We start from the raw sequence: 24,967 nt of genomic DNA, 5'->3' as shown, positions 1-24,967 counted from the left end.
ACTTGCATTTGGAGTCAGTCTAAACCACGTGATTACTATAGGGGCAAAGCAGGGGGCATTATTAGTGTGTGGGCGTGCACAGTAGGAGCATTATCAATATGTGGGAGTGCACAGCATGATTACTATGTTGGTGGGGGACAAAGCAGAAGGCATTATTACTATGTGGGGTGCACAGCAGGGGGCATTATTACTATATAAAGACACAGCAAAAGGCATTATTAATACAAGGGGGCAAATCAGAGAGCATTATTACTATATGGGGAGGTCATAGAAGGGGATATTATTACTATAAGGAGGATCCTACTTACAGGGGCAACCCACATACCCACTCACTTTACTGCACATGACACCAAAACAGCAGAATTACTACTGTGTGGGACCCTATGGGTAAGAAGGAGGGAAATTAAAGGAAAAGTGCAAAGCCTACAATGCTTGTCTAGCAGGTTCTGAAGAGATGCATTGTAGCTGGAAAAAAAATCATCATGGAGGCCTGGGCCAGATGGAGAGGAAAAAAGTAATGCCTCAGATCAATGAAGACATCACCTCTGAATCACAAGTATTTTGTAGAAAATTATTTGGTAGGAGTGCCCCGAGATGGAAAAGGTTGCAGACACATTTTTTCCATGGAGCCCTATGCAGTCTGTGTCCGCCCCTGCGTCAGAGCATCTGTAAATCTGTGAATCAATGAGTGTCAGCAGCATTCTAAACATTACGTTTAGATTCATGGGGACCCAAAATGTAATGTTAAGAGTGCTGCCGACATGACGATGTATGGGCCCCTGCTCTTGCTCCCCATGGTCAACACCCGCCGCCCCCCCACTGCTGTCAACACCAGAACAGAGTTAAATATATTGGTCTGTCCCTAAACAAAAACTTCTCATGTGGTCCCATGGGAAAATTAAAATGCCCACCCCTGGCCTGAACACTCAGACCTTGGCTGATCAAAACTTTTGATGTCTCTCAGACATAATAAAAGTTTTTGATAATGACAGGCACTCTTTAGGTTCTCTGCAGCCTGTTAAATTATCAATAATTAATGGACAACCCATTTAAGGTAACAGAAATGACAATTGTACTTTTATTTCTGGAACAGATATTCAACTGATATGTTGTAGTTTTGTTCTAAGTGGATATGTAAAATAATCAATCCCATTGTCATTTAGTGAAGCTAATCCTCAGCATTTCCACCTAGAATGGAAAGGGTTTATGGAAAAACCTATTTACATACATGAGATGCAAACTGTTTTTAGAAGGATTTCATGGCAAAATGGCACATCAAATTCCATATACAATAAACATGTGAACATACTCCGAGTCCTAATGGAAATAATCCAAGATATAATCCATGTAAGCGTTAGTAAAATAAAAGAAATAATCCATGTTGGTATTGTAATGATCCTCACGGGTCCTTATACCACTATTGTTTACTTATTTCTTCTATAACCTTTTCTAACATTTTGTATAAAGAACTTTCAATTCTCCTTTTTTGATAGGAGCTGCAGACACCTAGGATAGCTGACAGGGCAATTAAATGTTCGTGGTAATTAGAAAAAAATCCTGATTTTTAAACCCAGCTTTATACCCAGTGTCCATGAGGCAGTGCTAAACTGCTTAAGTGCCACCTGTGATGTCACATACACAAACTAGAAGTGCTGTTCAGCAGGAACTGGAGCTCTGAAACAGCAGTAGCAGAAGAGTGAGGCTTTTTTTCATTATTATTATTATTTAGCACATCCTTAAGGCCCTATTCCACCAACACATCTGACGACAGATTATCTGCCAAAGATTATCTGCCAAACCCAGGAACAGACTATAAACAGAGAACAGGTCATAAAGGAAAGACTGGATTTCTCCTCTTTTCAAATCCACTCCTGGGTTTGGCTTCAAATCTTTGGCAGATAATCTGTCATCAGATCTGTTGGTGTAATAGGGCCTTTAAGCATAACTAAAATAAATAAATATATACCTGCTGATATGTACCTGTTGCTGCAGAGCTGCCCATTCTGGTGCTGGTCTTCTTATTTTTATATGGGGAACTATTTAGGAGGATTCTTTTCCAAAAGAAATATGCTAATGAGTCCCTTGGTGCATTCCTGGGCCCCTCAGTGCACCAACACGCCAGGTGGCTCCTACACCCACAGCTACTTATGTGCATTCATGTATGGTGTTGGGCTGCTGTTCCTGCTCATGCACAAGATCTTGTGCGGGAGAGATGTGCCTACAGTGTCTAGTTATGAGCCAACAGGTGGGAAGGTGCACTGAGGGGCTGAGGAACACCCCCAGTGCACCAAATGGACTAATTAGCATATTTCTTTTAGAACAAATTCCCCCTAAAAGGCACCAGGCAGCGTCAGGTATATATCGGCTAGTTTGTATGTATGAACCTGCCAATAGTTTGCACTTTAAATGCTTACTTTTATTTAGTAAAATACAGTATCCTAAAAAGCTACCAAACTGTCATACTGGGTGAAACATCTCAGCAAGATGTGTCAAATGGTCAACTCGAAATATCTTCCATGAACATAGCTTACGAACATTATTTTTGCCAATGCTCTAAGACTGGCAAGAGTAGGTAGTCCCTTTTGTGTCACCTTACATTCAGGGATGCAATGTTTTACAAAAAAAGTATGTAAAAGGACCTTAAGGGTACAAACCCACACAGCGTATACACAGCAGATACGCAACAAATACGCAGCAAATACGCAGCAGATTTGTTGGTACAGATTTGATGCTGTGTTTAGTTATTTAGATCTAATCTGCTGCGTATTTGCTGCGTGTTTGCTGCGTATCGCAGCAGTAAATACGCTGCTTATACGGTGTGTGGGTTTATACCCTAAAGGGGTTATCCAGGCTTAGCAAAACATCTTCCAGAAACAGCACAACTCTTGTTCCCAGCTGGGTGGGGTTTTGCAGCTCAGTTCTATTAAAGTGAATAAGTGTCCTTTTTTTTTTTTGCACTGAACCTAGAAGCACTGCAGTACCAGGTCAATGCCTGGAGAGGACAGAGCAAACTCTTTTTCCAGCTCCCTGTTCTAAAAATTCATTTAATATATGGTCCCCAAATAGGGGACGTATCACATATTAAACTGATTTGATCTTAGCCAAAAGGCCGAGAAGCGATATAAGGTTCCATTTACAGAGAAAGATTATCTGCCAAAGATTTGAAGCCAAAGCCAGGAATGGATTTGAAAAGAGGAAAAATCTTTCCTTTATGACCTGATCTCTGTTCATAGTCCATTCCTGGCTCTAGCTTCAAATCTTCGGCAGATAATCTGTCAGATAATCTTTCTGTGTAAATGGACCCTAAGCCTAATTGCAAAACTCCACCCAAACTAGAGACAAGAATGTTGTATCTGGCAGAAAGCTGGTAAAATATTGTTAAATACAGTGCGTGGTGTAGAGGGAGAGCCATGACTAGTGATCTGGGCGGTGTTCAGCTCTCTGCAGGGGTGAGGCACTTACACCCGCAGAGCTCATCTATCTTTAATATCTGAAGAGGGCTTTAACAGAAAGTATTTGTATGTATCTCTTAGGATCCTACTGGATATAGTAGTTTTCATTGGTTTTAAAAAAAAAGGCTGAGGCCACATACTTTAAAGTGATACTGTAACCCCAGTTTTCCTGTGTGCTGTTACTGGCACAATCTGATACTCAGTGTCACTGGGGAGGGGCTTAGTGTCGCTTGAACCCCCTCTTTTGCTTGGTATCTTTAAACATACTGAAAAGCACACATAGACAAAAAAAACCACCTTAAATCTTATATGTTTTAATCAGACATTTTATCTGTTTAGTTATTCATTTCTTTTAACTAAGAGAAGCTATACTGAACCATTACGATCTGTGTTCATTTTCTAATTGTATATATATTTTTTTTATTTCTTGACTGTGATCACAAACTAACTGAGCCCCAGAGGCTGAAAACAACTTATTGGCTCATGGTGCGTTTACACGGAACAATTATCGTTAGAATTTTCGCAATAACGATCGCATTTGAGCGATAATCGGCTCGTGTAAACACAACGAACGATCAAGCAACGAGCGAGAAATCATTCATTTTGATCTTTCAACATGTTCTCAAATCGTCGTTGGTCGTTCGCAAAAACTTCGCAGATCGCTTTGTGTAAACAGTATTTCACCGATTCACCCTATGTGTGAGATGGGCTTAAACTATCTTAAAACGATCGCAATAACTATTTTTTAAACAATTTTTCACTTTGTCTAAACGCTGACAGTTATTAAAACCAAATCGATGCTTTAAAATCGTTAAACGATCGATTGGGCGAATTATCGCTCCATGTAAACATAGCATTAGACTTCTCAATCTCAATAAAACCAAAACTGTCTGTTTTTGCCCATAGCAACCAATCACAGCTCAGCTTTTATTTCTTAACAATCTCTTTGATAATAAAAGATGAACTGTGACTAGTTGCTATGGGCAAGACCACAGTTTTGGTTTCAGGCAGATTGATAAATATGGGCTATAAAGAGAGGTGTTTAGTTCACATGAAATGTATGCTTTATAAAATATTGACAAATGGGTCTGAAAAATATATTTTCATTAACAAATGTCATGGGTTAATATGTCATTCAACTATTTGCAGATTACACTTATTTCCTACTAAGGGACTATATGTACATTATTGGAGACAATGAAGGCTAAAATTATGATCCATCTGTGTGGACTCATTGTCTTAAAAGGAGAGAAATGTGGCTCTTTAATGCAAAGTTAATTGATCAATGAACTGGAAATGTTTTGCTTCATCTGTAATCCACATATGATGGAATTCCTGTAGCATAACTGATGAGGAGTCGAACTGTATCCAGCTTCTCTCTAGCCTGTGGTAGCAGAAAAACAGAACAATGGGCTGCACTCCGCTGCAACACATGGAATAAAAAAAAAATGCAGATGGCTTACATTACAAAAGATTCTGGTTTGTAATGGATGCCGGCATTTCCTCCTGTCTCTAAGTTTCCTGTCTTTTTTACCTTTAGGTTAGGATGGTACAGACAGTCCTTGTTAAAACTGTGCAAAAAACCAAGCACTGGGATCATTTTGGAACATTTGCATTCAACAAAGCATGCACGTTTGTGAGCTCTGTTCCTCAGACAGAATACACCCTATTCAATTGCAGCTATCAATGGTTCAGTATAATATATAAAATAACAAGTAAGGACAGGGCCCCCTTCCCTATGATAACAGGTAAACTATTTTCTCTACAGCTTGTTAAACTATATGAAGCAAAGGTCACACATGTTAAGGTCATTAACTGTAGATTGTGATGCAGATTCTTTACACAGTAATCCACTTGGCACTGGCTATACTGCAATATGGGATCCTGGTCTTCAGCCTTAACCTATATGAGGAAGTATAGACTGTGCTGAAAAAGTTCCTCATGTCATGGTCTCCAGAACAATCCTGGCCTGGCAGCAGTAGCACAATAGTAGCATAAGCAGCAATGGAGCCAAGTGTCATCACCAGTAACAAGATAAATAAATAAAAAAAAATATCGAGATAAGGCAAGCCAGTAGATGAGATGGAGAGTAATGAGGAGTGGAGTTAAGGATCAGAGCCAGTTCTAGAACCACAGGTACCAATGAACAATCTATAGGGAGGGGCAGAGGCAATATATAGGAGCAATTCCTGAGGTCAAGATCAGGGTCAATCAGGAGTTAAAAACAATAAGCAAGCACATACCGGGACAAATGTCAGGGCAGTGTGAAATAATCCACAAGGTCTTACGTCATATTCAGCCTCAGGTTGCATAAGAAAATCAAAGCTCATACAATATGACCTGAAAATCTGAAACCTGACGCAGAAGGTCCCACAGAAGACAAGAGCTGGTGTAGAAGAGTAGGAGGCAGGCACCCCAGAGGAAGTAGATGTACCTTTAGTGTGACAAGCATATAATAAGTATCAATTATGTTTAATATTGTTAAGTTAGGCCTATGTTTTATATGTTTTACAATGCTTTGCCAGCTCTTACCTTGGAGACTGGCATATTCATGAGTTGTGGGCTTTTTGCCTCAACAGTAGGAGTATGTGCACACTATGGAATTGCACCCACTTGTGGGCAGATTCTGTAGTGTGCACGTATCTTAATAGGGGGAAAGCTATCAGTCTGTTGCAAGCATCAGGTTCCCTTTCAAATGATCCCTACGAGTTCCTCATAGGTCGCCTGAAGCTTCAAATATGCCACAGAGACATACATTTATATTGTAATGGCTGGGCTTCAACTACAGTTAGGCTGCTAAAAAGACTGTTTAGCTTTTTCTGTGTGTTAAAATTAAGGGACACTGAAACAGAAAACAGGGAAAACGCAGTGTGAACCTGACCTAAAAGTGTACCTGTCATTACTTTTTTCAAAATTTAAATCAGAAGTAGATGTGATCTAACCCCTTAAGGATCGAGGCAATTTTTGATTTTGCGCCCTTGTGTTTAAAAGGCTTTTTTTTTTACCTACCGACCCAGGAGACCCAGCTGCAAAGCTGGAAAAAAAATTTCGGTCCTTAAAGAGAACCAATCACCTGAAATTAACTGTCCCTATAATAAAAGATTCTCTGTCCCTAAGTCTATTCCTGAAGATACAGACTGCCTGTGCAGTCTGTATCTTATGCTTTTACCTAATCCAGTATAGCGGAGAAGTAAGGCCGGGGGCGGCCATCTTGATGACGTCACAGTGGTGCGTTCCAACGCTGGAACGCAAGGGACGTAATCAAGATGGCGTCCGGCTTTACTGCACCGCTACAGAGGAGTAGGTAAAGTATAAGATACAGACTGCAAAGGCAGTCTGTATCTTCATGAAGTTTATTTCTGAAGATACAGACTGCCTGTGCAGTCTGTATCTTATACTTTACCCACTCCTCTGTAGCGGTGCAGTAAAGCCGGGCGCCATCTTGATTACGTCCCTTGCGTTCCAGCGCTGGAACGCACCACTGACGTCATCAAGATGGCCGCCCCCGGCCTTACTGCTCCGCTCCGCTATACAGCTATAGGTAAAAGAATAAGATACAGACTGCACAGGCAGTCTGTATCTTCAGGAATAGACTAATAGGCCCAGTTAGGATATTCATACACAGCGATCTCGCGCTGTATAGCGCGGGATCACTGTGTACTTACAGAGCGGTGGCAAAGGCTCATGGGAGCCCTTCCTGCCGCTCGGCATGCCGGGAGCTTCCTGTCGCGCGCCGACTCTTTTCAAAAGAGCCGGCGCGAGACACAAAAAGAAAATAGGTATATTGCGAAAACGCGGCCCTAAAAGTAATTAATTTAAATTACAAATATTAATAAAATAACAATTTTAATCTAATTATCGAAAAAAAAAATTTTAATTTCCGCCCATGATTGGTTCTCTTTAAAGGACAAGTGCCATGAAAAACTTTTTCCCAGTAATTGAAGCACATTACAAAGTTATATAACTGTGTAATATGCTTCAATCACCTATCTGCCTCCCTTCCCTGCCTTTTCCCCCCTCCACCCCCCACCAGGAAGTGTCCTGACTAACACAGACCTGATTACTGTCGTCACCGTCACCAAGCTCTTCTCTCAGCTCCTTCTCCTGTTACACCAGCCTCCCCCCTCCCCTGCCTTGTCAGGTGACAGGCTTGCTCAGCTCCCATTGGCTGAACAACTGCAAGCCATCTCACTTGCTTATCTTCCCTCTGACTGACTCCGGCACATAGGCAGCTCCCCCTTCCCCTCATACCCTCTCTCCTGCTGCCGTGGACTCAGTGTAGGAGTCATGTCACTAGAGAAGATAAGCTGAGGAAGCAGAGTCACCTGACAAGGAGGGGGAGGGGGAGGCTGGTGTAACAGGACCTAGAGCAGCCCTCCTGCTGATGACTCATCCTCACAAGAAGGAGCTGCCTGGTGACGGTGACGACAGTAATCAGGTCTGTGTGAGTCAGGACACTTCCTGCTGGGGGGTGGAGGGGGGAAAAGACAGGGAAGGGAGGCAGATAGGTGATTGAAGTATATTACAGAGTTATATAACTTTGTAATGTGCTTCAATTACTGGGAAAAAGTTTTTCATGGCACTTGTCCTTTAAGGGTTTAAAGCAAGTTTGCAATTAACATTATTATTATTATTTTTTTTTTTTTTTTAGTTATCATGCTTTAAAACAAAGCTATACTTACTTGTATCCAGGTCCAGTCTCCTGAAGGCAGATTTTTCGTCTTGTGCTGGTTAAAAAATAAGAGAGAACAAATGCAGGAAGTCCAGGTCATCTGAGCACTCACAGAGAAGGCAGTCATGTGATTGACGGACACATTGAGCCGCGATAGTCTGTAGTGGTCAGGACTTCATGGGTTTGGTCTCTTTTTTTCAAGCAGCACAAGACCAAAACGCTGCATTCAGGAGCCTGGATCTCATAGCAGTGAAGTATAGCTTTGAATTAAAGCATGATAACTTAAAAAAATAATGAATGTAATTTGCAGATTTGCTTTATATCACATCCCCTGTGGATTTAGATTTTGAAAGTTATAATGACAATGACACTAAGTGCATAGCAGCTGTAGCACTTCTCAACTTCAACCAGCTGTAATTGAAAATGCTGAAGACTGATGATACGCATTCATACATTAATATATTTTTGGTGACTAAACTCCGTGTCCACATTTTGGCATCCGCAATCTGCTAAAAACCATCAGCAGAGCACATTCATAGCATCCGTGTTTTTTTGCAGATACCCAGAAATAGTTTTTTGCGGATGGTTTGCGGATCGTGGAGGCTCAAATACATTTCTATTAAGAAATGTGCTGCAATTGCTGTCCACACTACATCTCCAATTTTTTTCTGGAACACAAATGCGGAGGCAAACAATGCGGATGAGTAAATAGCCCTATTTTAAGCAATGTAATCTATCTTTGCCAACAATTGCAGATCAGCAAATATGGACACTTTTCAGGAACATGTGAATGAGACCTTAGGCTATGTTCAAGCATTTTATTTCTGTTATATTTTTTTCAATCAAAATCAGGAGTGGAACTGACAGGGCAAAATTATAATGGAAAGATTTGCACAGCTTCTGTCTTTTTAACCCACCCCTGGTTTTGATTTAAGAAAAAAAAAAAAATGACGAAAATGGCTAAGGCCTTGTACACACAATGTATTTCTGCCCTTTTTGGGGTCTGTAAAACAGCATTTCTACTGTTAAAAATGGCCAGTAATGCACACACATTATTAACTCCTTCAGGACTGGACAAATTTTCTGTTTTTTCCTCCTTCTGTTTACTCTATTCACCATGCAGAAACATTGTAAGGATTCCTCAGGTCAGGGTGATTACAGCAATACCCACATTTTGTGAGTTGTTCTTATGTTTAAAAAAAGAAATGTAAAACTTTAAAAGAAAAAAATGTTTTAAATCACAATATTTTGACCCCAATAACTTTTTTAATTTTATGTCTACAGAGCTGTTTGGGTCTAATTATTTGCTCTTAATCTGTTCGTTTTTACCTTTACCATTTTCATAAAGATGAGACTTTTGTTCAAATCACCTTTTATTCAATTTTATCTAAGATGTAACGTAACCAAAATAATTAAGTTGTGGTGTCAAGACTCTATTAGCAGAGATACTTTGCCAGCGGGAAGTATAAACCACAGCTTCAGATGTAACCAACTGGCCATCATGTTGCAGGGGCGCCAATCGGACACCCAACAGATGCAGCACCAGTCATTTGGCCATTTAAATGGTGCAATCACTATTGGTCGTGACTAGAGATGAGCGAACCAGGTTCGGGTTCGAGTCGATCCGAACCCGAACGTTCAGCATTTGATTAACTCTGGCTGCTGAACTTGGATAAAGCTCTAAGGTTGTCAGGAAAACATGGATACAGCCATTGCTTATATCCATGTTTTCCACATAGCCTTAGGGCTTTATCCAATTTCAGCAGCCACCGCTAATCAAATGCTCAAGGTCCACTCATCTCTAGTCGTGACATTTAAATAGTTAAATGACCAAGTTCGGCAAGATCACTGATGTTAGTTATAAGTAGCCCAGAGCAGTAGTCACCCACAGGTTATGGAGCCATACACCTCCTTACAATGCCCGACAGTAGAAGTTAATCAACAGGCTCTTTTTTCAACTTTTTCCAATTATTGATAATTCTAGCCATTTAAAAAAAATGCAGTTTTCTATGTAGATACTGCAGAAAAAGTAGTTTTTTCATTAAAATCAGTTTGGTTTTTCAATAGACCATAGTGTGAATATGGCTTCAAAAGGGGTGGTGGGTGGGCTGGATTTAGCAGACAAATGCTTAAAGTGATATTGCCACCCCCTTTCCATAAAAAAGTTCTCATTCTTAAGCTTATATTCTGGACATTTCATATTTTACTGCATTAAAGATTTCTTGGTGGCCTCTCTCCTCAAAAAGGAATGTTATTGTTGGAGAGTGCCGTAAAGACTGAGCTTAACGGATGTTGTGCTCCATATCTCAGACCACATTGGCACTATAGGCCCCACCCCTCTGAGGTGTCATCTGCGTCTAGGCCCATTCCCCTCTGCAGCATCATTGTAATGGGCTGACCTAGAGACCAAGGCCCTGTCCCTTTTGAGGACGGGAGCTATGTCTCTAGGTCAGCCCATTCTGATGACGCTCTGGAGGGGGCAGGACCTAGGGTGCATATGATATCACAGGGTGGGCCTACAGCGCTGATATGGGTGAAGATATGGGGCACGACAGCCGTTAAGTCTCACCGCCTACAGCACTGTCCACCAATAACATGCATTTTTGAGGGGAGAGACCACCAAGGAATCCTTTATATGGTAAGATATGAAATGTCTAGAATATAAGCTTAAGAATGGTGCTGATAACTCCTTATATGGAAAGGGGGGGACAATATCACTTTAAGCACTTGCGCACCAAAGGCACAGTCTATCTATTTGGCAAATTACTAAAGTTTTAAAATTAGGTAACAAATATTTCACAGCAATCCTTTAAGAAGAATCTAAGTCCTGAGACTGTAAAAAATAGTTTGAAAAACAGAGTACAAAACTACTAGCGTCTATCACTGCAACAAGTTCAGAACAAATGCAAGCTCTCTGTCAGTAAAATCCCCATGGCAACTGAATGCCAAATGAGACATGTAAAAAGACTACGAGGCGAGCAGTGTAATTCAAACACTGCCGCAGTCCGGAATGAGTGTTTCTGGTATCTCCTGCAGATTTCTTAACGTTTCTTTATTGTTGAGAAGAGTGTCCTATCATGTGGAGACCATAGTTTGCGTGAATTGCAAAAAAAAAAAAAGAAACTAACAAAACCCTCCCAAACAGCAGTAAAAATGTCATGTCTGCTTCAGCGACTGCTTTCCGCCATTTTCTCTCATTTATGTGCAGGACCAGTGTTAGCTTCAAGCTTTTCATTATTTTTACCTCTACCTAACTGCTTTATACATTAGCATGCTACCTTAGCCAACGTCATCTGCCATGCTCAAAGGGCACCTGTTAACATTCAGACCAAGGAAGAATGGTCTGCAGCCTTCTTTATTCTTATCCTTTATAATAGAAGCTAATAGCTTCTGTACACATCAGCATGCGTCTTAGCCCATGATTTTCCTGATCTTTTGGGAATCTTTTTCAGACTGTCTTAGGTTCAGAAAATAAGCTCACCCAATAATCCTGTGCAATATTTTTTGTTTTCCTAACGTGAAAACGGCCATTTTTCCTTTTTTGCATTATTTTTTGCACAACTAAATTTATTTTATAATGACAACTTTTATTTTATTGTAAAATGCAATGGAGACAGAAAGAAAATTCTTTGTGAGGTAAAATATTTTACACACATAATTTATGGTTAAACTGACACATTATCTTTATTCTCTGGATTGTTACAATTACAATGACATCCAGTTTATATAGGTTTCAATTTATTTTCCAATATAAACAAAATAAAAAATTTTTACAAAATTAACAGACTTAAAAGTGCCCTATTCAGATCATTTTATCCTTTTATACTTCCACTTATGGAGCTACAGAGATATGATCGGTCCGGATCGGAGTATGCAGACCCATACCGATTGGAAAATAGAGCCTGGAGAAGACCACGCTAAGCATGGTTCTCTACCAACTCTGTGTCACATTATCAGTTGGACTTATAATGGAGATCTATGGAGCCCGACTGATCATGTGACACAGAGCCAGGAGCGGACCGCGCTTAGCGCAGTCTTCTCCTGGCTCTATTTCCCAATTGGAACGGGTTTGAACACTTAGACCCAGACCTATCTAAAGTTTTCACTTGTCTCTATGACTTCTGGCTTTTTGGGGGGGGCTCAAAATAGCTGAGGTAACTGAGAGCCACAGTATCTTGTAGAACAGGTTCAAAAATAATGAAGAAACTGATGAAAAAAGTAAAAGGGTACTACGTCGTGTCACTTTACATGACCTGATGGCAGAGGACATTTGCCGCCCTACGTTTTACAGGGGTTTTCAGGAGACTTTTCTTCCCTATTCTATAGTTATTAGCGTGCATTTAAAAAGGAAAAAAACACAAACAACTATATTTATCCCCTTCATACTTCCCACTATATCTCAGTCAGTACCCCACTGGAGTGCAATTCTTTGTGTCTGTTTTACGGGATTTTGGTGCTCAGCCAATCAGTGGTGGTGTGGGACCGACATAGCAATAACGGATGCAGCCAGGCAACAAGGGGGAAATTTTTTTGTGCAATTTCCTTTAAAAGTGTCACTGTTGTTATAACTTTCAAAATCTAAATCAACAGGGGATATAAAATGAAGCAAGTTGGAATTTAAATTATTATTTTTTCTTTTTTTTTTTTTTGTTATCATGCTTTAAAACAAAGCTATACTTGTATCCAGGTCCTGTCTCCTGAAGGCAGCTTTTTAGTCCTTTGCTAATTGAAAAAAAGAGACTAAACACAGAAAGATGGCAGTCATTTGATAGACGACCGCATTGGGCTGTGACACTCTGCACTGGCCAGGACTTCATGTGTTAAGCCTCTTTTTTCAGAGTGTCACGGCTCAATGCGTCCATCAATAAAATGATTGCCTTCTCTGTAAGAGCGCAGATGAGCAGTACTTCCTGCGTTTAGTCTCTTTTTTTTCCAACACACACAAGACTAAAAGGCTATGTTAACACAACGTAATCTTTCAGTAAAGAACGGACGCTGACTGCAATGGAATCAGCGTCCGTTCTTTACTGCAGGGGTGGCATTGCATTGAAGTGAATGCAATGCCGCCCGCTATGTTCATACAGCGTTATGTTAACGTCCGTTCTTTAGAGTAATGTAAGTAATGTACCTGCCTATCATTTCCGGATGCTGTTCAATAAATAAATCCAGAAATAATAGCTGTTCACACAATGTAATGTGCGGCTGTGCCCGCAAGTCAACGTTAAAAAAAGAACGTTCCTGCAGCCGATACAGAGGTATCAGCTGCAGGAACATCCTGAATGCTGCCCATCGGCTGGCAGTTTAACAGTGTCCGTTGCTATGCAACGGACGCTGTTAAATGTAGTGTTAACATAAACAAAAGCTGCCTTCAGGATGCTGGACCTGGATTTCAGATACGTATAGCTTTGTTTTAAAGCATGATAACTAAAAATAAATAAATAATGAATTTAAATTGCAAACTTGATTTCACATCCCCTGTTGATTTACATTTGGAAAATTATAACGACAGTGACAATTTAAGGAGTTTGTCCTGTTATTAAAGGGGTTGTCCAGCCTGGGGGCTATTTTTTCATATGACCGGGGAGGAGGTGGCTGAAAGAAAAAAAGACGTCCACTCACCTCCCCAGTTCCAGCGGCGGGTCCCGCATCGCGTCGCTCCGGTTCCCGCTTCCGGGTGTCTGACGCGGGCCCGAGAGGTGACGTCTCAGGTCCGCTCAGCCACTCAGTGAAGGAGGCGGGATCCGGGGAGGTGAGTGGACGTCTTTTCTTTCAGCCACCTCCTCCCCGGCCATATGAGAAAATAGCCCCCACGATGGACAACCCCTTTAAAAAGTTTGGCACTTGGCTGCAGAAGTGATTTGTGCATCTGTTTTTTAATTCATTTGGAATTTTTGAGGTTATCTTTCGGTCGATCGGTGCGGCGGCAGGGTGGCGATCGGAGCGGCGGCGGGGGGGGTTTTTGGGGGGGCGATCGGAGCGGCGGCGGGGGTGGGGATCGGAGCGGCGGCGGGGGTGGCGATCAGGGGCTGCGGTTGAGCGGGGGGCAGGCTGCGGGCGGGCCGGGCTGCGGGCGCACGATCGCAAAACGATTTTTCCATACGATATATCGTACAGTCTAAACGCTGATCGTTATAAAAAAAAACGTTACTTCGAAATCAGTAATCGTACGATCGGGCCAATAATCGCCTCGTGTAAACTTAGCATAATGGTGCGTTTACACAGACAGATTTATTTGACAGATTTTGGAAGCCAAAACCAGGAGCAGATTATAAACAGGGATCAGGTCATAAAGGTAAGACTGAGATTTCTCCTGTTTTCAAATCCATTCCTGGCTTTGGCATCCAAAATCTGTCAGATAAATCTGTGTGTGTAAACGCAGCATAAGTTTGGACTACTAGTTAGCTGGAATTGTGTGCAATTTTGACACATTCGAGCCATGCCTTTTTGCCAGGCAAGGCCAAAATAGTGTGCAAAACTCACAATTAATCTGGTGCACAATTAAGTCATATAAACCAGATTTTTTGCAAAAATTGCATCAGAATCCTGGTGCATTCTCCCCAGTGTTTCCATGTTCTATTCTATGTGTGTATTAAGTATCATGAAACTGGTATGAATTCAAATGGAATTTTACATTGCTGCTCTGGTTGGCTGCTATAAATCATAAATTGTAAAATAAAAAAATGCATGACCATTTACCACTGATCAAACTAAAAAGTAAAAAGTAGACTTTAAGTAAAAGTAGAAGAGATAAAAAGAACACAAACCTTGTAAATGCCAATGCCTGGATCAATGAGAAAAGCTCGGGCGGAAGTAGATGGCTGAATGGAATTGGAACTAACTCGGGACTTGTGCTTATTTGTAGAATTCTGATGGGCTTTTCCATCTAAGTCCTTTTTCTTTGTGGAAGGAGTTGCATCATCAGACTGAGAACGGATTAAGAGTTGTACAATGTCATTCAAGCCCACATTGTAGTCAAAAAGGGTATGCCCATCTTCAAGCTGTACACATAAAAAGAGAAAAAAAACATATTACATTTCCATCTCTATATATGAAAACACAGGTCAAAGAACAAACGGTGACTAGCTTTGCTTCCTATAGCAGTGTCTATAGCAGTAATCATGCGATGGTCCAAGAAGCTCACTATCAAGTTTTTCCATCTATTATGTTGGAAGGAGAGGAATAAGGATCAGGCATGTTGGATTTCAACTGCCTGATCCCTATGTAATCAGGGAGATAAACATCACATTTCACTTTTATTTATCCCCTGCAGTTAGTAAGATCTTCTTAGCATGTTTATATTCCCCTCTCTGAGGGTTGCATGCAGTAGTGCAGCTGTTCTGTCTAAACCTGAAGTTTATTAGCTGCACTACACTGCAAACTTGGTGTTAGTCATATCTATTAGATGCCCCCAGTCCATCTGCCTTTCATTACCAGCTTTCTTCTCCCTAAGTACAGTAATGAAAAAGCTCTCAATCACCGCAATAGACAGCATAAACGTGCTGACAAGTTCCTTTCAGAGATGAGATTTTAAACCTTGATATGTCATCCAAAAGGCAAGTTGAAAACAGACTACAGATCCTGCCTATGCATTCTATGGGTACCTTAGGAATGTCTCTAAGGCTGGGTGCAGTATATTGGAGTTTAGAATGTAAGGTTGGGTATAGGATGGCACCAGGCGCGGAATTACTTTACCATAGGCCCCGGGCTATTCACCAAGTCTGGGCCTCCCAACCTCACTGTAACTATGGCAGCACTAGCGTGGTGTTCAGATAATAATAACCATAGGCCCCGGGCTATTCACCAAGTCTGGGCCTCCCAACCTCACTGTAACTATGGCAGCACTAGCGTGGTGTTCAGATGCCGTGATTTGTGCAAAATTGTGTTAAAAAAGCAGCGATTTTTTTGCAAATCATAGCAGAACTGTAGCCAGGAAGCAATACAACACTGAAAGTATAAGTCTGTTTGGGTGGCCATGGGCCCCCAGGAGCTTAGGCTAGGTTTACACACAGTATATTTCAGGCTGTATTTGGTCCTCATGTCAGGTCCTCATAGCAACCAAAACCTGGAGTGGATTAAAAACACAGAAAAGCTCTGTTCACACAATGATGAAATTGAGTGGATGGCCGCCATATAACAGTAAATAACGGCCATTATTTTAATACAACAGCTGTTGTTTTAAGATAACAGCAAATATTTGCCATTAAATGACGGCCATCCACTCAATCACAACATTATGTGAACAGAGCCTTTCAGTGCTTTCAATCCACTCCTTGTTTTGGTTGCTATGAGGACCTGACATGAGGACCAAATACTGCCGGAAATATACTGTGTGTGAACCCAGCCTATGTACACACAACACATTATGGTCTGCATTTCTGTCAGTATTTTGGTCATTATTTGAAGCCAAAATCAGGAGTGGAACTGACAGGGTAAAATTATAACGTACAGTTCTTGTGTGTAACTCGCAATTGTTTTTTGGTTGAAAAAATACTAAAGGGGTACTCCGGGCAAAAAAAATTTTTTAATATGTTATTACAAAAGAAAAGTTATACAAATCCCTAATATACACTATTTATGGGAAATGCACATATGGCGCTATTTTCCCTCAACTTAGGAGATCAGGCAGGCTCACTTCCTGTAAAAAAAAGGTGACGTCACATCTCAAGTGCCGGGTCCAGCAGGGGGCGCATGTATGCATCTATATAGATGTATCTCCCTCTCTGTGCTGGCTGATACTGACCCCGCTGTGGAGGCCCCTCCCCACAACTAGCTCACCCTGCCGCCCGGTCAGCGTTCCCCCAACTAGCTCTGCGCCCGTCCTGCGCTCACCCGCCGCTCATTCCTGGCAGGGTGAGCGCTCCTGTGCCTCTCCATCCAGCCGCCCGTGCTCTGATCCGCCCGGTCCCTTGCAGGAGCGCTCACCTGCCGCCCGGTCGCTGTGCTGTGAGCATTCCTGCACCTCCGTATGCATCAACCTGTCCCCTCTCAGATACCCACAGCGCAGGAGCGGGCGTCCGGGTGAGCGCTGAGGCGAAGCGAAGACAGCCTCTGTGCCCCACTGTGCCTCAGCGCTCACCCGGATGCCCGCTTCTGCGCTGTGGGTATCTGAGAGGGGACAGGTTGATGTATACGGAGGTGCAGGAACGCTCACAGCACAGCGACCGGGCGGCAGGTGAGCGCTCCTGCAAGGGATCGGGCGGATCAGAACACGGGCGGCTGGATGGGCAGGTACAGGAGCGCTCACCCTGCCAGGAACGAGCGGCGGGTGAGCGCTCCTGCACAGGACGGGTGGGCTCAGAGCTAGTTGGGGGAACGCTGACCGGGCGGCAGGGTGAGCTAGTTGTGGGGAGGGGCCTCCACAGCGGGGTCAGTATCAGCCAGCACAGAGAGGGAGATACATCTATATAGATGCATACATGCGCCCCCTGCTGGACCCGGCACTTGAGATGTGACGTCACCTTTTTTTTACAGGAAGTGAGCCTGCCTGATCTCCTAAGTTGAGGGAAAATAGCACCATATGTGCATTTCCCATAAATAGTGTATATTAGAGATTTGTATAACTTTTCTTTTGTAATAACATATTAAAAATAAATTTTGCCTGGAGTACCCCTTAAGCAAAAGACTGACGGAAATACTATGTGTGAACATAGCCTCATAGTAATCAATATCGCAGTGGATTTTATTGTAAAACTCACAGAGAGAAATCTGCTGCAATACGGTACGTGAGAACATTCCATAAGGCAGCAATGTGTAGACCTTTCATTTGAAAAAAAAAAAGAAAAACTATTGGATTAGTTCATGTTTTTTTTTCTGACATTATTTCTCTTTTGCACTGTGACTCATTACAAAGGAATAAAGGTTATGTTTCACAAGATTTTTGTACAGTTACTAAAAGGTTTACTGGGTTACGCTGTGTAAACCATTTGTCATTAAGACATGTGTGTCAATACTTTTTCCACAGGATCTAACATTCAGATATGAATGTTTTTGATGATTGTAATTGCTACCATATTCCGTCTTTCGTAAAAATGGTATATACTGTAACAGCTGTTTAACAAGAGAACCATATAAAGCCCTAGAACACTAAACGATTATCAGCCAAATTTGGCAGATATCAGCCGATATGGCTGATAATCATCTGTTGTAATAGAAGACAACGATCGCTGGCTGATCGGTGCTGTTGTTTGCCTTTCAACCAGGACAGCAGCGATCTACTGCCGTCGCACCACCGAATCGGAGTGGCGGCAGCAGACCGCTGCTATCTGCTATGGGTCGCCCGGACGATCTAGCGATCACCTGTATTGAACAACGGCCGTAGAAATAATTGCCATGTCAATTATTTCCAACCATTCTACATTGCTTTTAATGAAACAACGGCCGTTATTTGACACTCCCTACAACAAACGTTGTTTTTGAGAGCCAAACAGCGGCTGCTGTATGTACCATGTGTGAACATAGCCCTAAAGTGTAACATTCTAACTTAGAAGGGCTTGGAAGTTTAGCACAAAAATGTAAAAAATTTAATAAACATTGACAGCAGCAACAATCACATAGAATAACATAAGCAGTAACAGGAACGACTATCACACACACTAAGAGCAAACATTAGGTACACTAACAGAAGCAAAGATCAGGTACAGCAACAGAGGACAGGGACTATCAGAGACAGTACCAGGTGACTACAGGTATAGTAATGAGGGATAGGGGGATACTATCAAGTACAACAACAGGGGACAGGCACAGCAACAAAGACAAGCAAGACTATTAGTTACAGAAACAGGGGACAGGATGACTATTAATTACAGCAGCAGTGGTGGCTATAAAGTACAGCAACAGTGGACACTGTAGTGTTTTTCTATTAACTTCCAGCAATCATTCAGTGGTCAAAGTGAAATCTGCAAGAATTCTGTATTTCTGGTATACAGCACTTGGGAGGTCAGAAATAGTAAGTAGTACACTGTCCCTGTCTTTTCTCTATAGAGCTGACAGTCCGGTCTACACTTGGTCTCTTTTAGAATAAATTTACAATTGTAGAGTTAATTGTAGACCCTCCTGTTTGTTTATAGTCGACAAATGGTTAACAAACATATAGAAATGGTCTATGAAAAGCAAATCATTTCCACATTCATAACTAAAGTATGACAGGAAATGAGTAGTAAGGAAGGCATGGAAGCTAAATTACTAGTTTCCAGTAAAAAAAAAAAAAAAAAAGTATGAGAATGTATGAAAGTATGAAGAAAAAAAAATACTTAACCCCTTAAGGACCCATGACGTACAGGTACGTCATGAAATCCTGTCACTTAAGAACCCATGATGTACCTGTATGCCAGAGGGTCCAGCGGCGCTATGAAGTGAGCTCAGAAGCTGAGCTCACTTCATATCACATGAAGACCGGCTGATCAGCAGCCAGGTCCTCACTGTTAATGAAGTGCCGTCGCGATCGCACGGTGGACCACAATTAACCCCTGCAGTGCCGTACTTCTGTCTAGGGCCATTGTAATCATACGTATTTGCAAAAAAATAAGGTTTTTTTTTTTTTAAAAAAAAAAGGAGAATATTAGAAAAGCTTTATAAACTGCATATCACTGTGTTCAGACTGAACTATAGAATTATTAGAATTATTAGCCAGTTTTACCGTGAAGTGCATTACGTAAAAGCAGACCCCCCCCAAAAAAAAATTAGAATTATGCAGAATTATGTTTTCTTCCCAATTTCACCCCATAAATAATAGCGTGGAGAGGTAACAGTTTAGGGCCAGGTCTGCACAGACTTTGCTAATAATGTCCGTGCAGCCCTTGCTAAACGATCATCAAGCCGTGTAATAGGCTCAGTAAACGAACACAGATCCAGCAGATCGGCGCTCATTTACATTATTGATCAGGCCGTCATCGCCCCCTCTAATAGTACCCTTAATACCTGCCACTTTTTGAAACTTTATTTTTGAAAGGCTGGCCAGAAAAGTACAGGTGGCTTAATCAATGGAAAATAAAATAATTGCTTTTAAAAGTTAAAGAAGAAACAATAAAAAATAAAAAATGTAAAACGGACACGGACAAGGAAAAGGCATTAAACAAAATGTCTGCAGACCATTTTATAATATGAACGCTGTTCAAACAAAAATGTAAACAGGAAGAAAAGAAGTTACATTGTTTCTGATTACACAAGGTAATTTTGTTTAACCCCTTCATGACCAAAGGTCACTGATACACGTATATTTTTGTGTTATGATCTATAGTTTTTATTGGTACTATATTGGTGTAGATGGGATTTTATGATCACTTTTTGTTCATTTTTTTTTTCCGGATATGTGACAAAAAAAAAAAAGCGTTTAGACTGTTCACTGTGTGGGAACAATATTAATTTCAATAGTTTGGACAATTCCACACTATGATGTCAAATGTGTACATTATTATTTTTTTTTTATATTTTTTAAATAATTGTAAAATATGTAAGATTGTAAAATAAGGGAAGATTGTAAAATTGTAAAAAGGGAAGTGTGATTTCAATTTTTATTGGGAGAAGGGTTTTGTAATACTTTAAAGACATTTTTTTTTACAACTTTTAAGTTCCCCTAGTAGACTTTTATAAATAATCATTAAAATGCTTATACTGGTCAATGCTATGCTATAGCAAAGCATTAATCAGTGTTATCAGCACTCAGCTCATAGAGTCTGTCTAAGGCAGATTCTTTTTTTTCTTTTTTCACAACTGTACTTTTTATAAAAAATTTTCAATGTATAAAACAGAAAAAACATACATTCATGCTAACATAATGGGCATCTGCACAAATAAGCATGGCAGGAAAAATAAACAAAACGGTCACAGACCAGCTCAAATATAAAACATATCCCAGCGAAAGTCGCAAAATAGTAGAAGGTGTCTGGGCATCACCGTAAAGATATGAGAAAAGAAAATATCCGCACTGAGTCAGATTCTATGAGAAGGTCATTGATCGGACCGCGCAGAACTAAGAATGAAACCAATCAGGACCCCGTTCTGTGATCCGGCCGGGTCACAGAACGGCTGGTGTTATACATAGTGTGCACATGGCCTTAGGGTGCGTTGACACGTACAGGACACACAGGAGATTTGATGGTGCAGAACTGCAGCAGATTTAATGGTGCATTCATCAATGTAACTATCTGGACTTCTGGACTATCTGGTGTAGCTATCTGGAGTGCTAGTGCAACTTCACTGAGCTTTGCCTCCTCCTCCGACCTCTTCTATCTGTGCAATGTCAGTATGGCTGCCTCCTCCACCTGATGTCATGCACTTCAGTTCACTTCTTAGGAGTCTGTGAAGTGTGAAAGATTTGTTTTCCAGGATGCATTGAAACCACTGCAGTGTAGCAAGTTATCTTCTGAGTTTATGACCACAGGGGGAGGCAGTGAGTTTGAGCCCTGCTATATAATTACTCTGTAGGAGGGGAAGCCCAACTATGTTACTCCGGTGTTAGGAAAGGTGGGGAATAGTCCTGCTATGTGACTGCTCTGTTAGGGAATAGGGCTGGAGGGAGAGTCAGTGTTAGGGAATGAGGGACCTTTGGCCATCCAGCTGTTGCAAATCTAAAGTACTCATCATGCTTAAACACCCAAAGCCAAAACATATTTCGTACGCAGCCGTACATGTGCGGCTGAAAGTACGGCCGTGGGAGAAATAGACATGTGGCCGGATTGCAAACATGCGGGCGAACCGCGAACATACGCCCGTAGTAGAGTTATGCTTACCTAGTTGTTTCGAAGCGATTTGAAACAGGTCATTTACTTGAAAATCTTCGCACAGCCCAATAAAACACACAGAACCTTTTGGATCTAAAAATCACGTTCAATTTGGCTGAAATAAGTACTCCGTACGGGACCGCATGGACATCCAAGCTCGTGAGTTGGAACATTTCCGTCCTCAAACAATGGTCTTGTTAATTTTTCACGGCGCCGTATACGATCCGGCCGTAAGCTCATACGTAGAGTGCATTGTGCGGCCGTATATCGTATACTTTCAAGCGAACGCATCAACCTCACAACTACGTGCGTATATTCGCGGTTCGCACTACGGCCGTAAAGATACGTAGTGTGAACATAGCCTTACAGTGCGGGATTATAACCTAGGGTAGTACAAGGACGAAACTAATTATCCAGCAGAACACAATCAGTAAACACATGTCAGGAGAAGCCAATAGTAGTACCACAAGTACCAAATATAGTATCCAGCAGGCAAGGCAGAAACAATGAGAGAAGACAGGACCAGATGAAGTACAACCAATGCAAGGCAGCGACAGGAAGAGTACAGGAGACAAGAAACCAGCCAACTCTAGGCGGGGTCTACATGAACACAAGACTGCAGAATGACACATCTGACTGTTTAAAGTAAATCTGTTGTGGCTGACAGTGTTTTGTGTATGTAAAAAAAAAAAAAAAAAAAAGTACTATAACAGAAACAGTAAGACAGATCAAATTAAGGGTGACCCAGTCTACCCTCAGCAGTAAACCTTTTCTTTCATAAAGAAAAAATATTCGACTTTATTTAGCCAGTTTTATCTTTTATGTGCTGATGTCTTAAATTTTTGAGAGAAGAACATAGACGTAAAGTAACTGAACACTTGTATGCCATAGTTTCAAGGGGATTTAAATTCCAGAAGCCTAAGGAAGTTGGCAAAATGTCCACAAACAATTAAACACAAAAGAATGTGGAAACAGGAACTTTTTACCACATTTAGAAAAATATTCTTATAGTAAAATATCCAAAAGAAATCCATATATTTTTTATATTGTTGTTCACATTTTTCTGGGATTATTTAAATTATTTATTTGTGCTTTTATTCATTTGTATTTTTATAACTCATTTAAATCTAAATACTCATGGCTGAGTAATATGAGCTTAAGCCTACAATAGAGATGATGAAAAACCATCCTCTTTTTTTCCTTTGACCTTTGCCATTGTAACTGGGTGAACTTCCTTGACATAATTGCCTCTGATCAGAGCAGCATAGCATGTCTTTTATTTTCCAATCCCTATCTTGTGTGAAAAGATAAAGATAATCTTTGGGTAATAAAAGCATTCTTACTCACAATGAACACAGTTTACATCAGAAAGGCCATGGCTACAAGAAAAAAGAAAATTTAAATGCTAAATTAATTGCAATTAAGTACTTACTACAGAGAAGTTTGTTTTTAACACTTCCTAAGATTCCTAAGGGTCCTATTACACATTCCGATTATAAAAAGTAAACGAGTGCCGATCTGCTAGATCGCCGCTCGTTACACAGGCCGACTATCAGGCAGCAAAGGTTGCACAGACATTGTTAGCGATGTCCGTGCAGCCTTTGCCTTTAGTGTAAAATAATAAAGTATTAACTTACCTTTCCACATTACCTGGTGTCCTCGGGCCTTCTCCGATGTCTGCAGCTCTGCCTTCTGTTCCATTCTCCGCACTGACAGGCCACGGCCTCTCAGCCAATCACTGGCCGAGACAAGAACGTGGTAAGGTAAGTTAATATTTTATTATTTATTGCTACAATTATCAGCCATCAGCCACACATCGCTATTACACGTAGAGATGCATGGCTGATGACCTAAAGAAACGATCAGTCGATGATTGTTTCATCATCTGATCGTTCTCTCTATTACACAAAGCGAAGCGGTAATCAGCCAAATCAGCCTGATTCAGCCAATTATCCTTCCGTGTAACACTCAAAAGTAGTTGGCTTTTTCTGTAACCTTTACAATGATGCAGGAGAGTTTCCTCACCTCAGTTGGGGTGGGAAGGCACTTTAAGTAGTCTTTTAAAAATCTACCTTCTACCTTCCCCAGTTATCTACAACCTCTAAGTAATCCAATAAACACTAAAATCAGAGCTAAAACATAAAACAAATTTCCTTTGTGGAAGTTATGGAAAAAATTTAATGACCGATCAGTGTAAAGGTCATAAGAAGGAATAACACAAACAAATTAGGTGAAGACAACCACAAGTACTGGTTAAAAGAAACCTTCCCTATCAGACTGTAGCATTTGAAAAATGTGCCTAATTAAATGTCTGAGCAACCTAAAGGGTCTTCTACACAGGCTGATTATCGTGCAAAAAAAAATTATTAAATAGTTCAAATTTAAGCCCAAATCTTCTGATGAATACACACCAATGATCAAACAATGAATGAAAATTTTTGTATGTCGTAGATCGCATCTTTTCAGTTGACCTCAAAATCATTGTTAATCGTTCTCAAGTCTTTCAGTGTTAATACTCATTGCTCACAGAATATAGATACAAACGCAATTACGATCATTCATAGTTTGTATATGAAAGCAATTACAATGTTATAACGTTTAAAAGAAAAAATCATTTCTTGTTGTTCGATTAACGAGCACTTATACAGCGATTTATCTGTATGTGTAAAAGGACCCTCATCCCTATAGGTAGCCACTGGTATAGCATATAGTGACAGCCAGCTTGATGAACCTAGCAATAGTCTTTACTTGCACAACAACCTCTGCTTGCCTCCTGGAATTGTATAAATAAATGGTCCTCAGTGGCTACTGGACAGACTTCAGTGCTACAGATGCACTAAAATATAACATCAGAGAGGTTCTCAATTGGATTTAGGCCTGAGGAACATGAAAGCCAGTCAACTGCATCACTGCCTTTGTCATCTTGGAACTGCTTACACAGTCTAGCCAAATGAGGCAAGGCATTGTCCTACACCTAAAGGAATACAGGCCCACTGCCCTAGTTTAAGGTCTGACAATGGCTGTAATGTGTCACATCCGCGGCACATACCTCTCGCCCCGCTGCTGCTTCATCTCCTGCTCTGTGCCGGGGATCTTCCTCCTCCAGCTCCCTGTCAGCTCGATGG

The 24,967-nt window shown here is 41.1% G+C and overlaps 1 protein-coding gene and 1 pseudogene across 1 annotated transcript in view; both read right to left on the bottom strand.

The window, feature by feature from the left end:
* UHRF2 (ubiquitin like with PHD and ring finger domains 2) overlaps window positions 1-24,967 on the bottom strand; it is a 77,132-nt gene that overhangs the window by 34,872 nt on the left and 17,293 nt on the right. The window contains exon 3 of the mRNA XM_069961942.1: window positions 14,889-15,122. Within this exon, the coding sequence (XP_069818043.1) occupies window positions 14,889-15,122 (234 nt within the window). The remainder of the gene's footprint in view (window positions 1-14,888; window positions 15,123-24,967) is intronic.
* On the bottom strand, window positions 2,948-3,121 carry LOC138787665 (U2 spliceosomal RNA; annotated as a pseudogene).

The sequence above is a fragment of the Dendropsophus ebraccatus genome, chromosome 3 (genome assembly GCF_027789765.1).
Source record: "Dendropsophus ebraccatus isolate aDenEbr1 chromosome 3, aDenEbr1.pat, whole genome shotgun sequence".
Taxonomy (NCBI): Eukaryota; Metazoa; Chordata; class Amphibia; order Anura; family Hylidae; genus Dendropsophus; species Dendropsophus ebraccatus.
The sequence above is the reverse complement of the archived record's forward strand: the minus strand, read 5'-3'. Positions and strand labels throughout refer to the sequence as shown.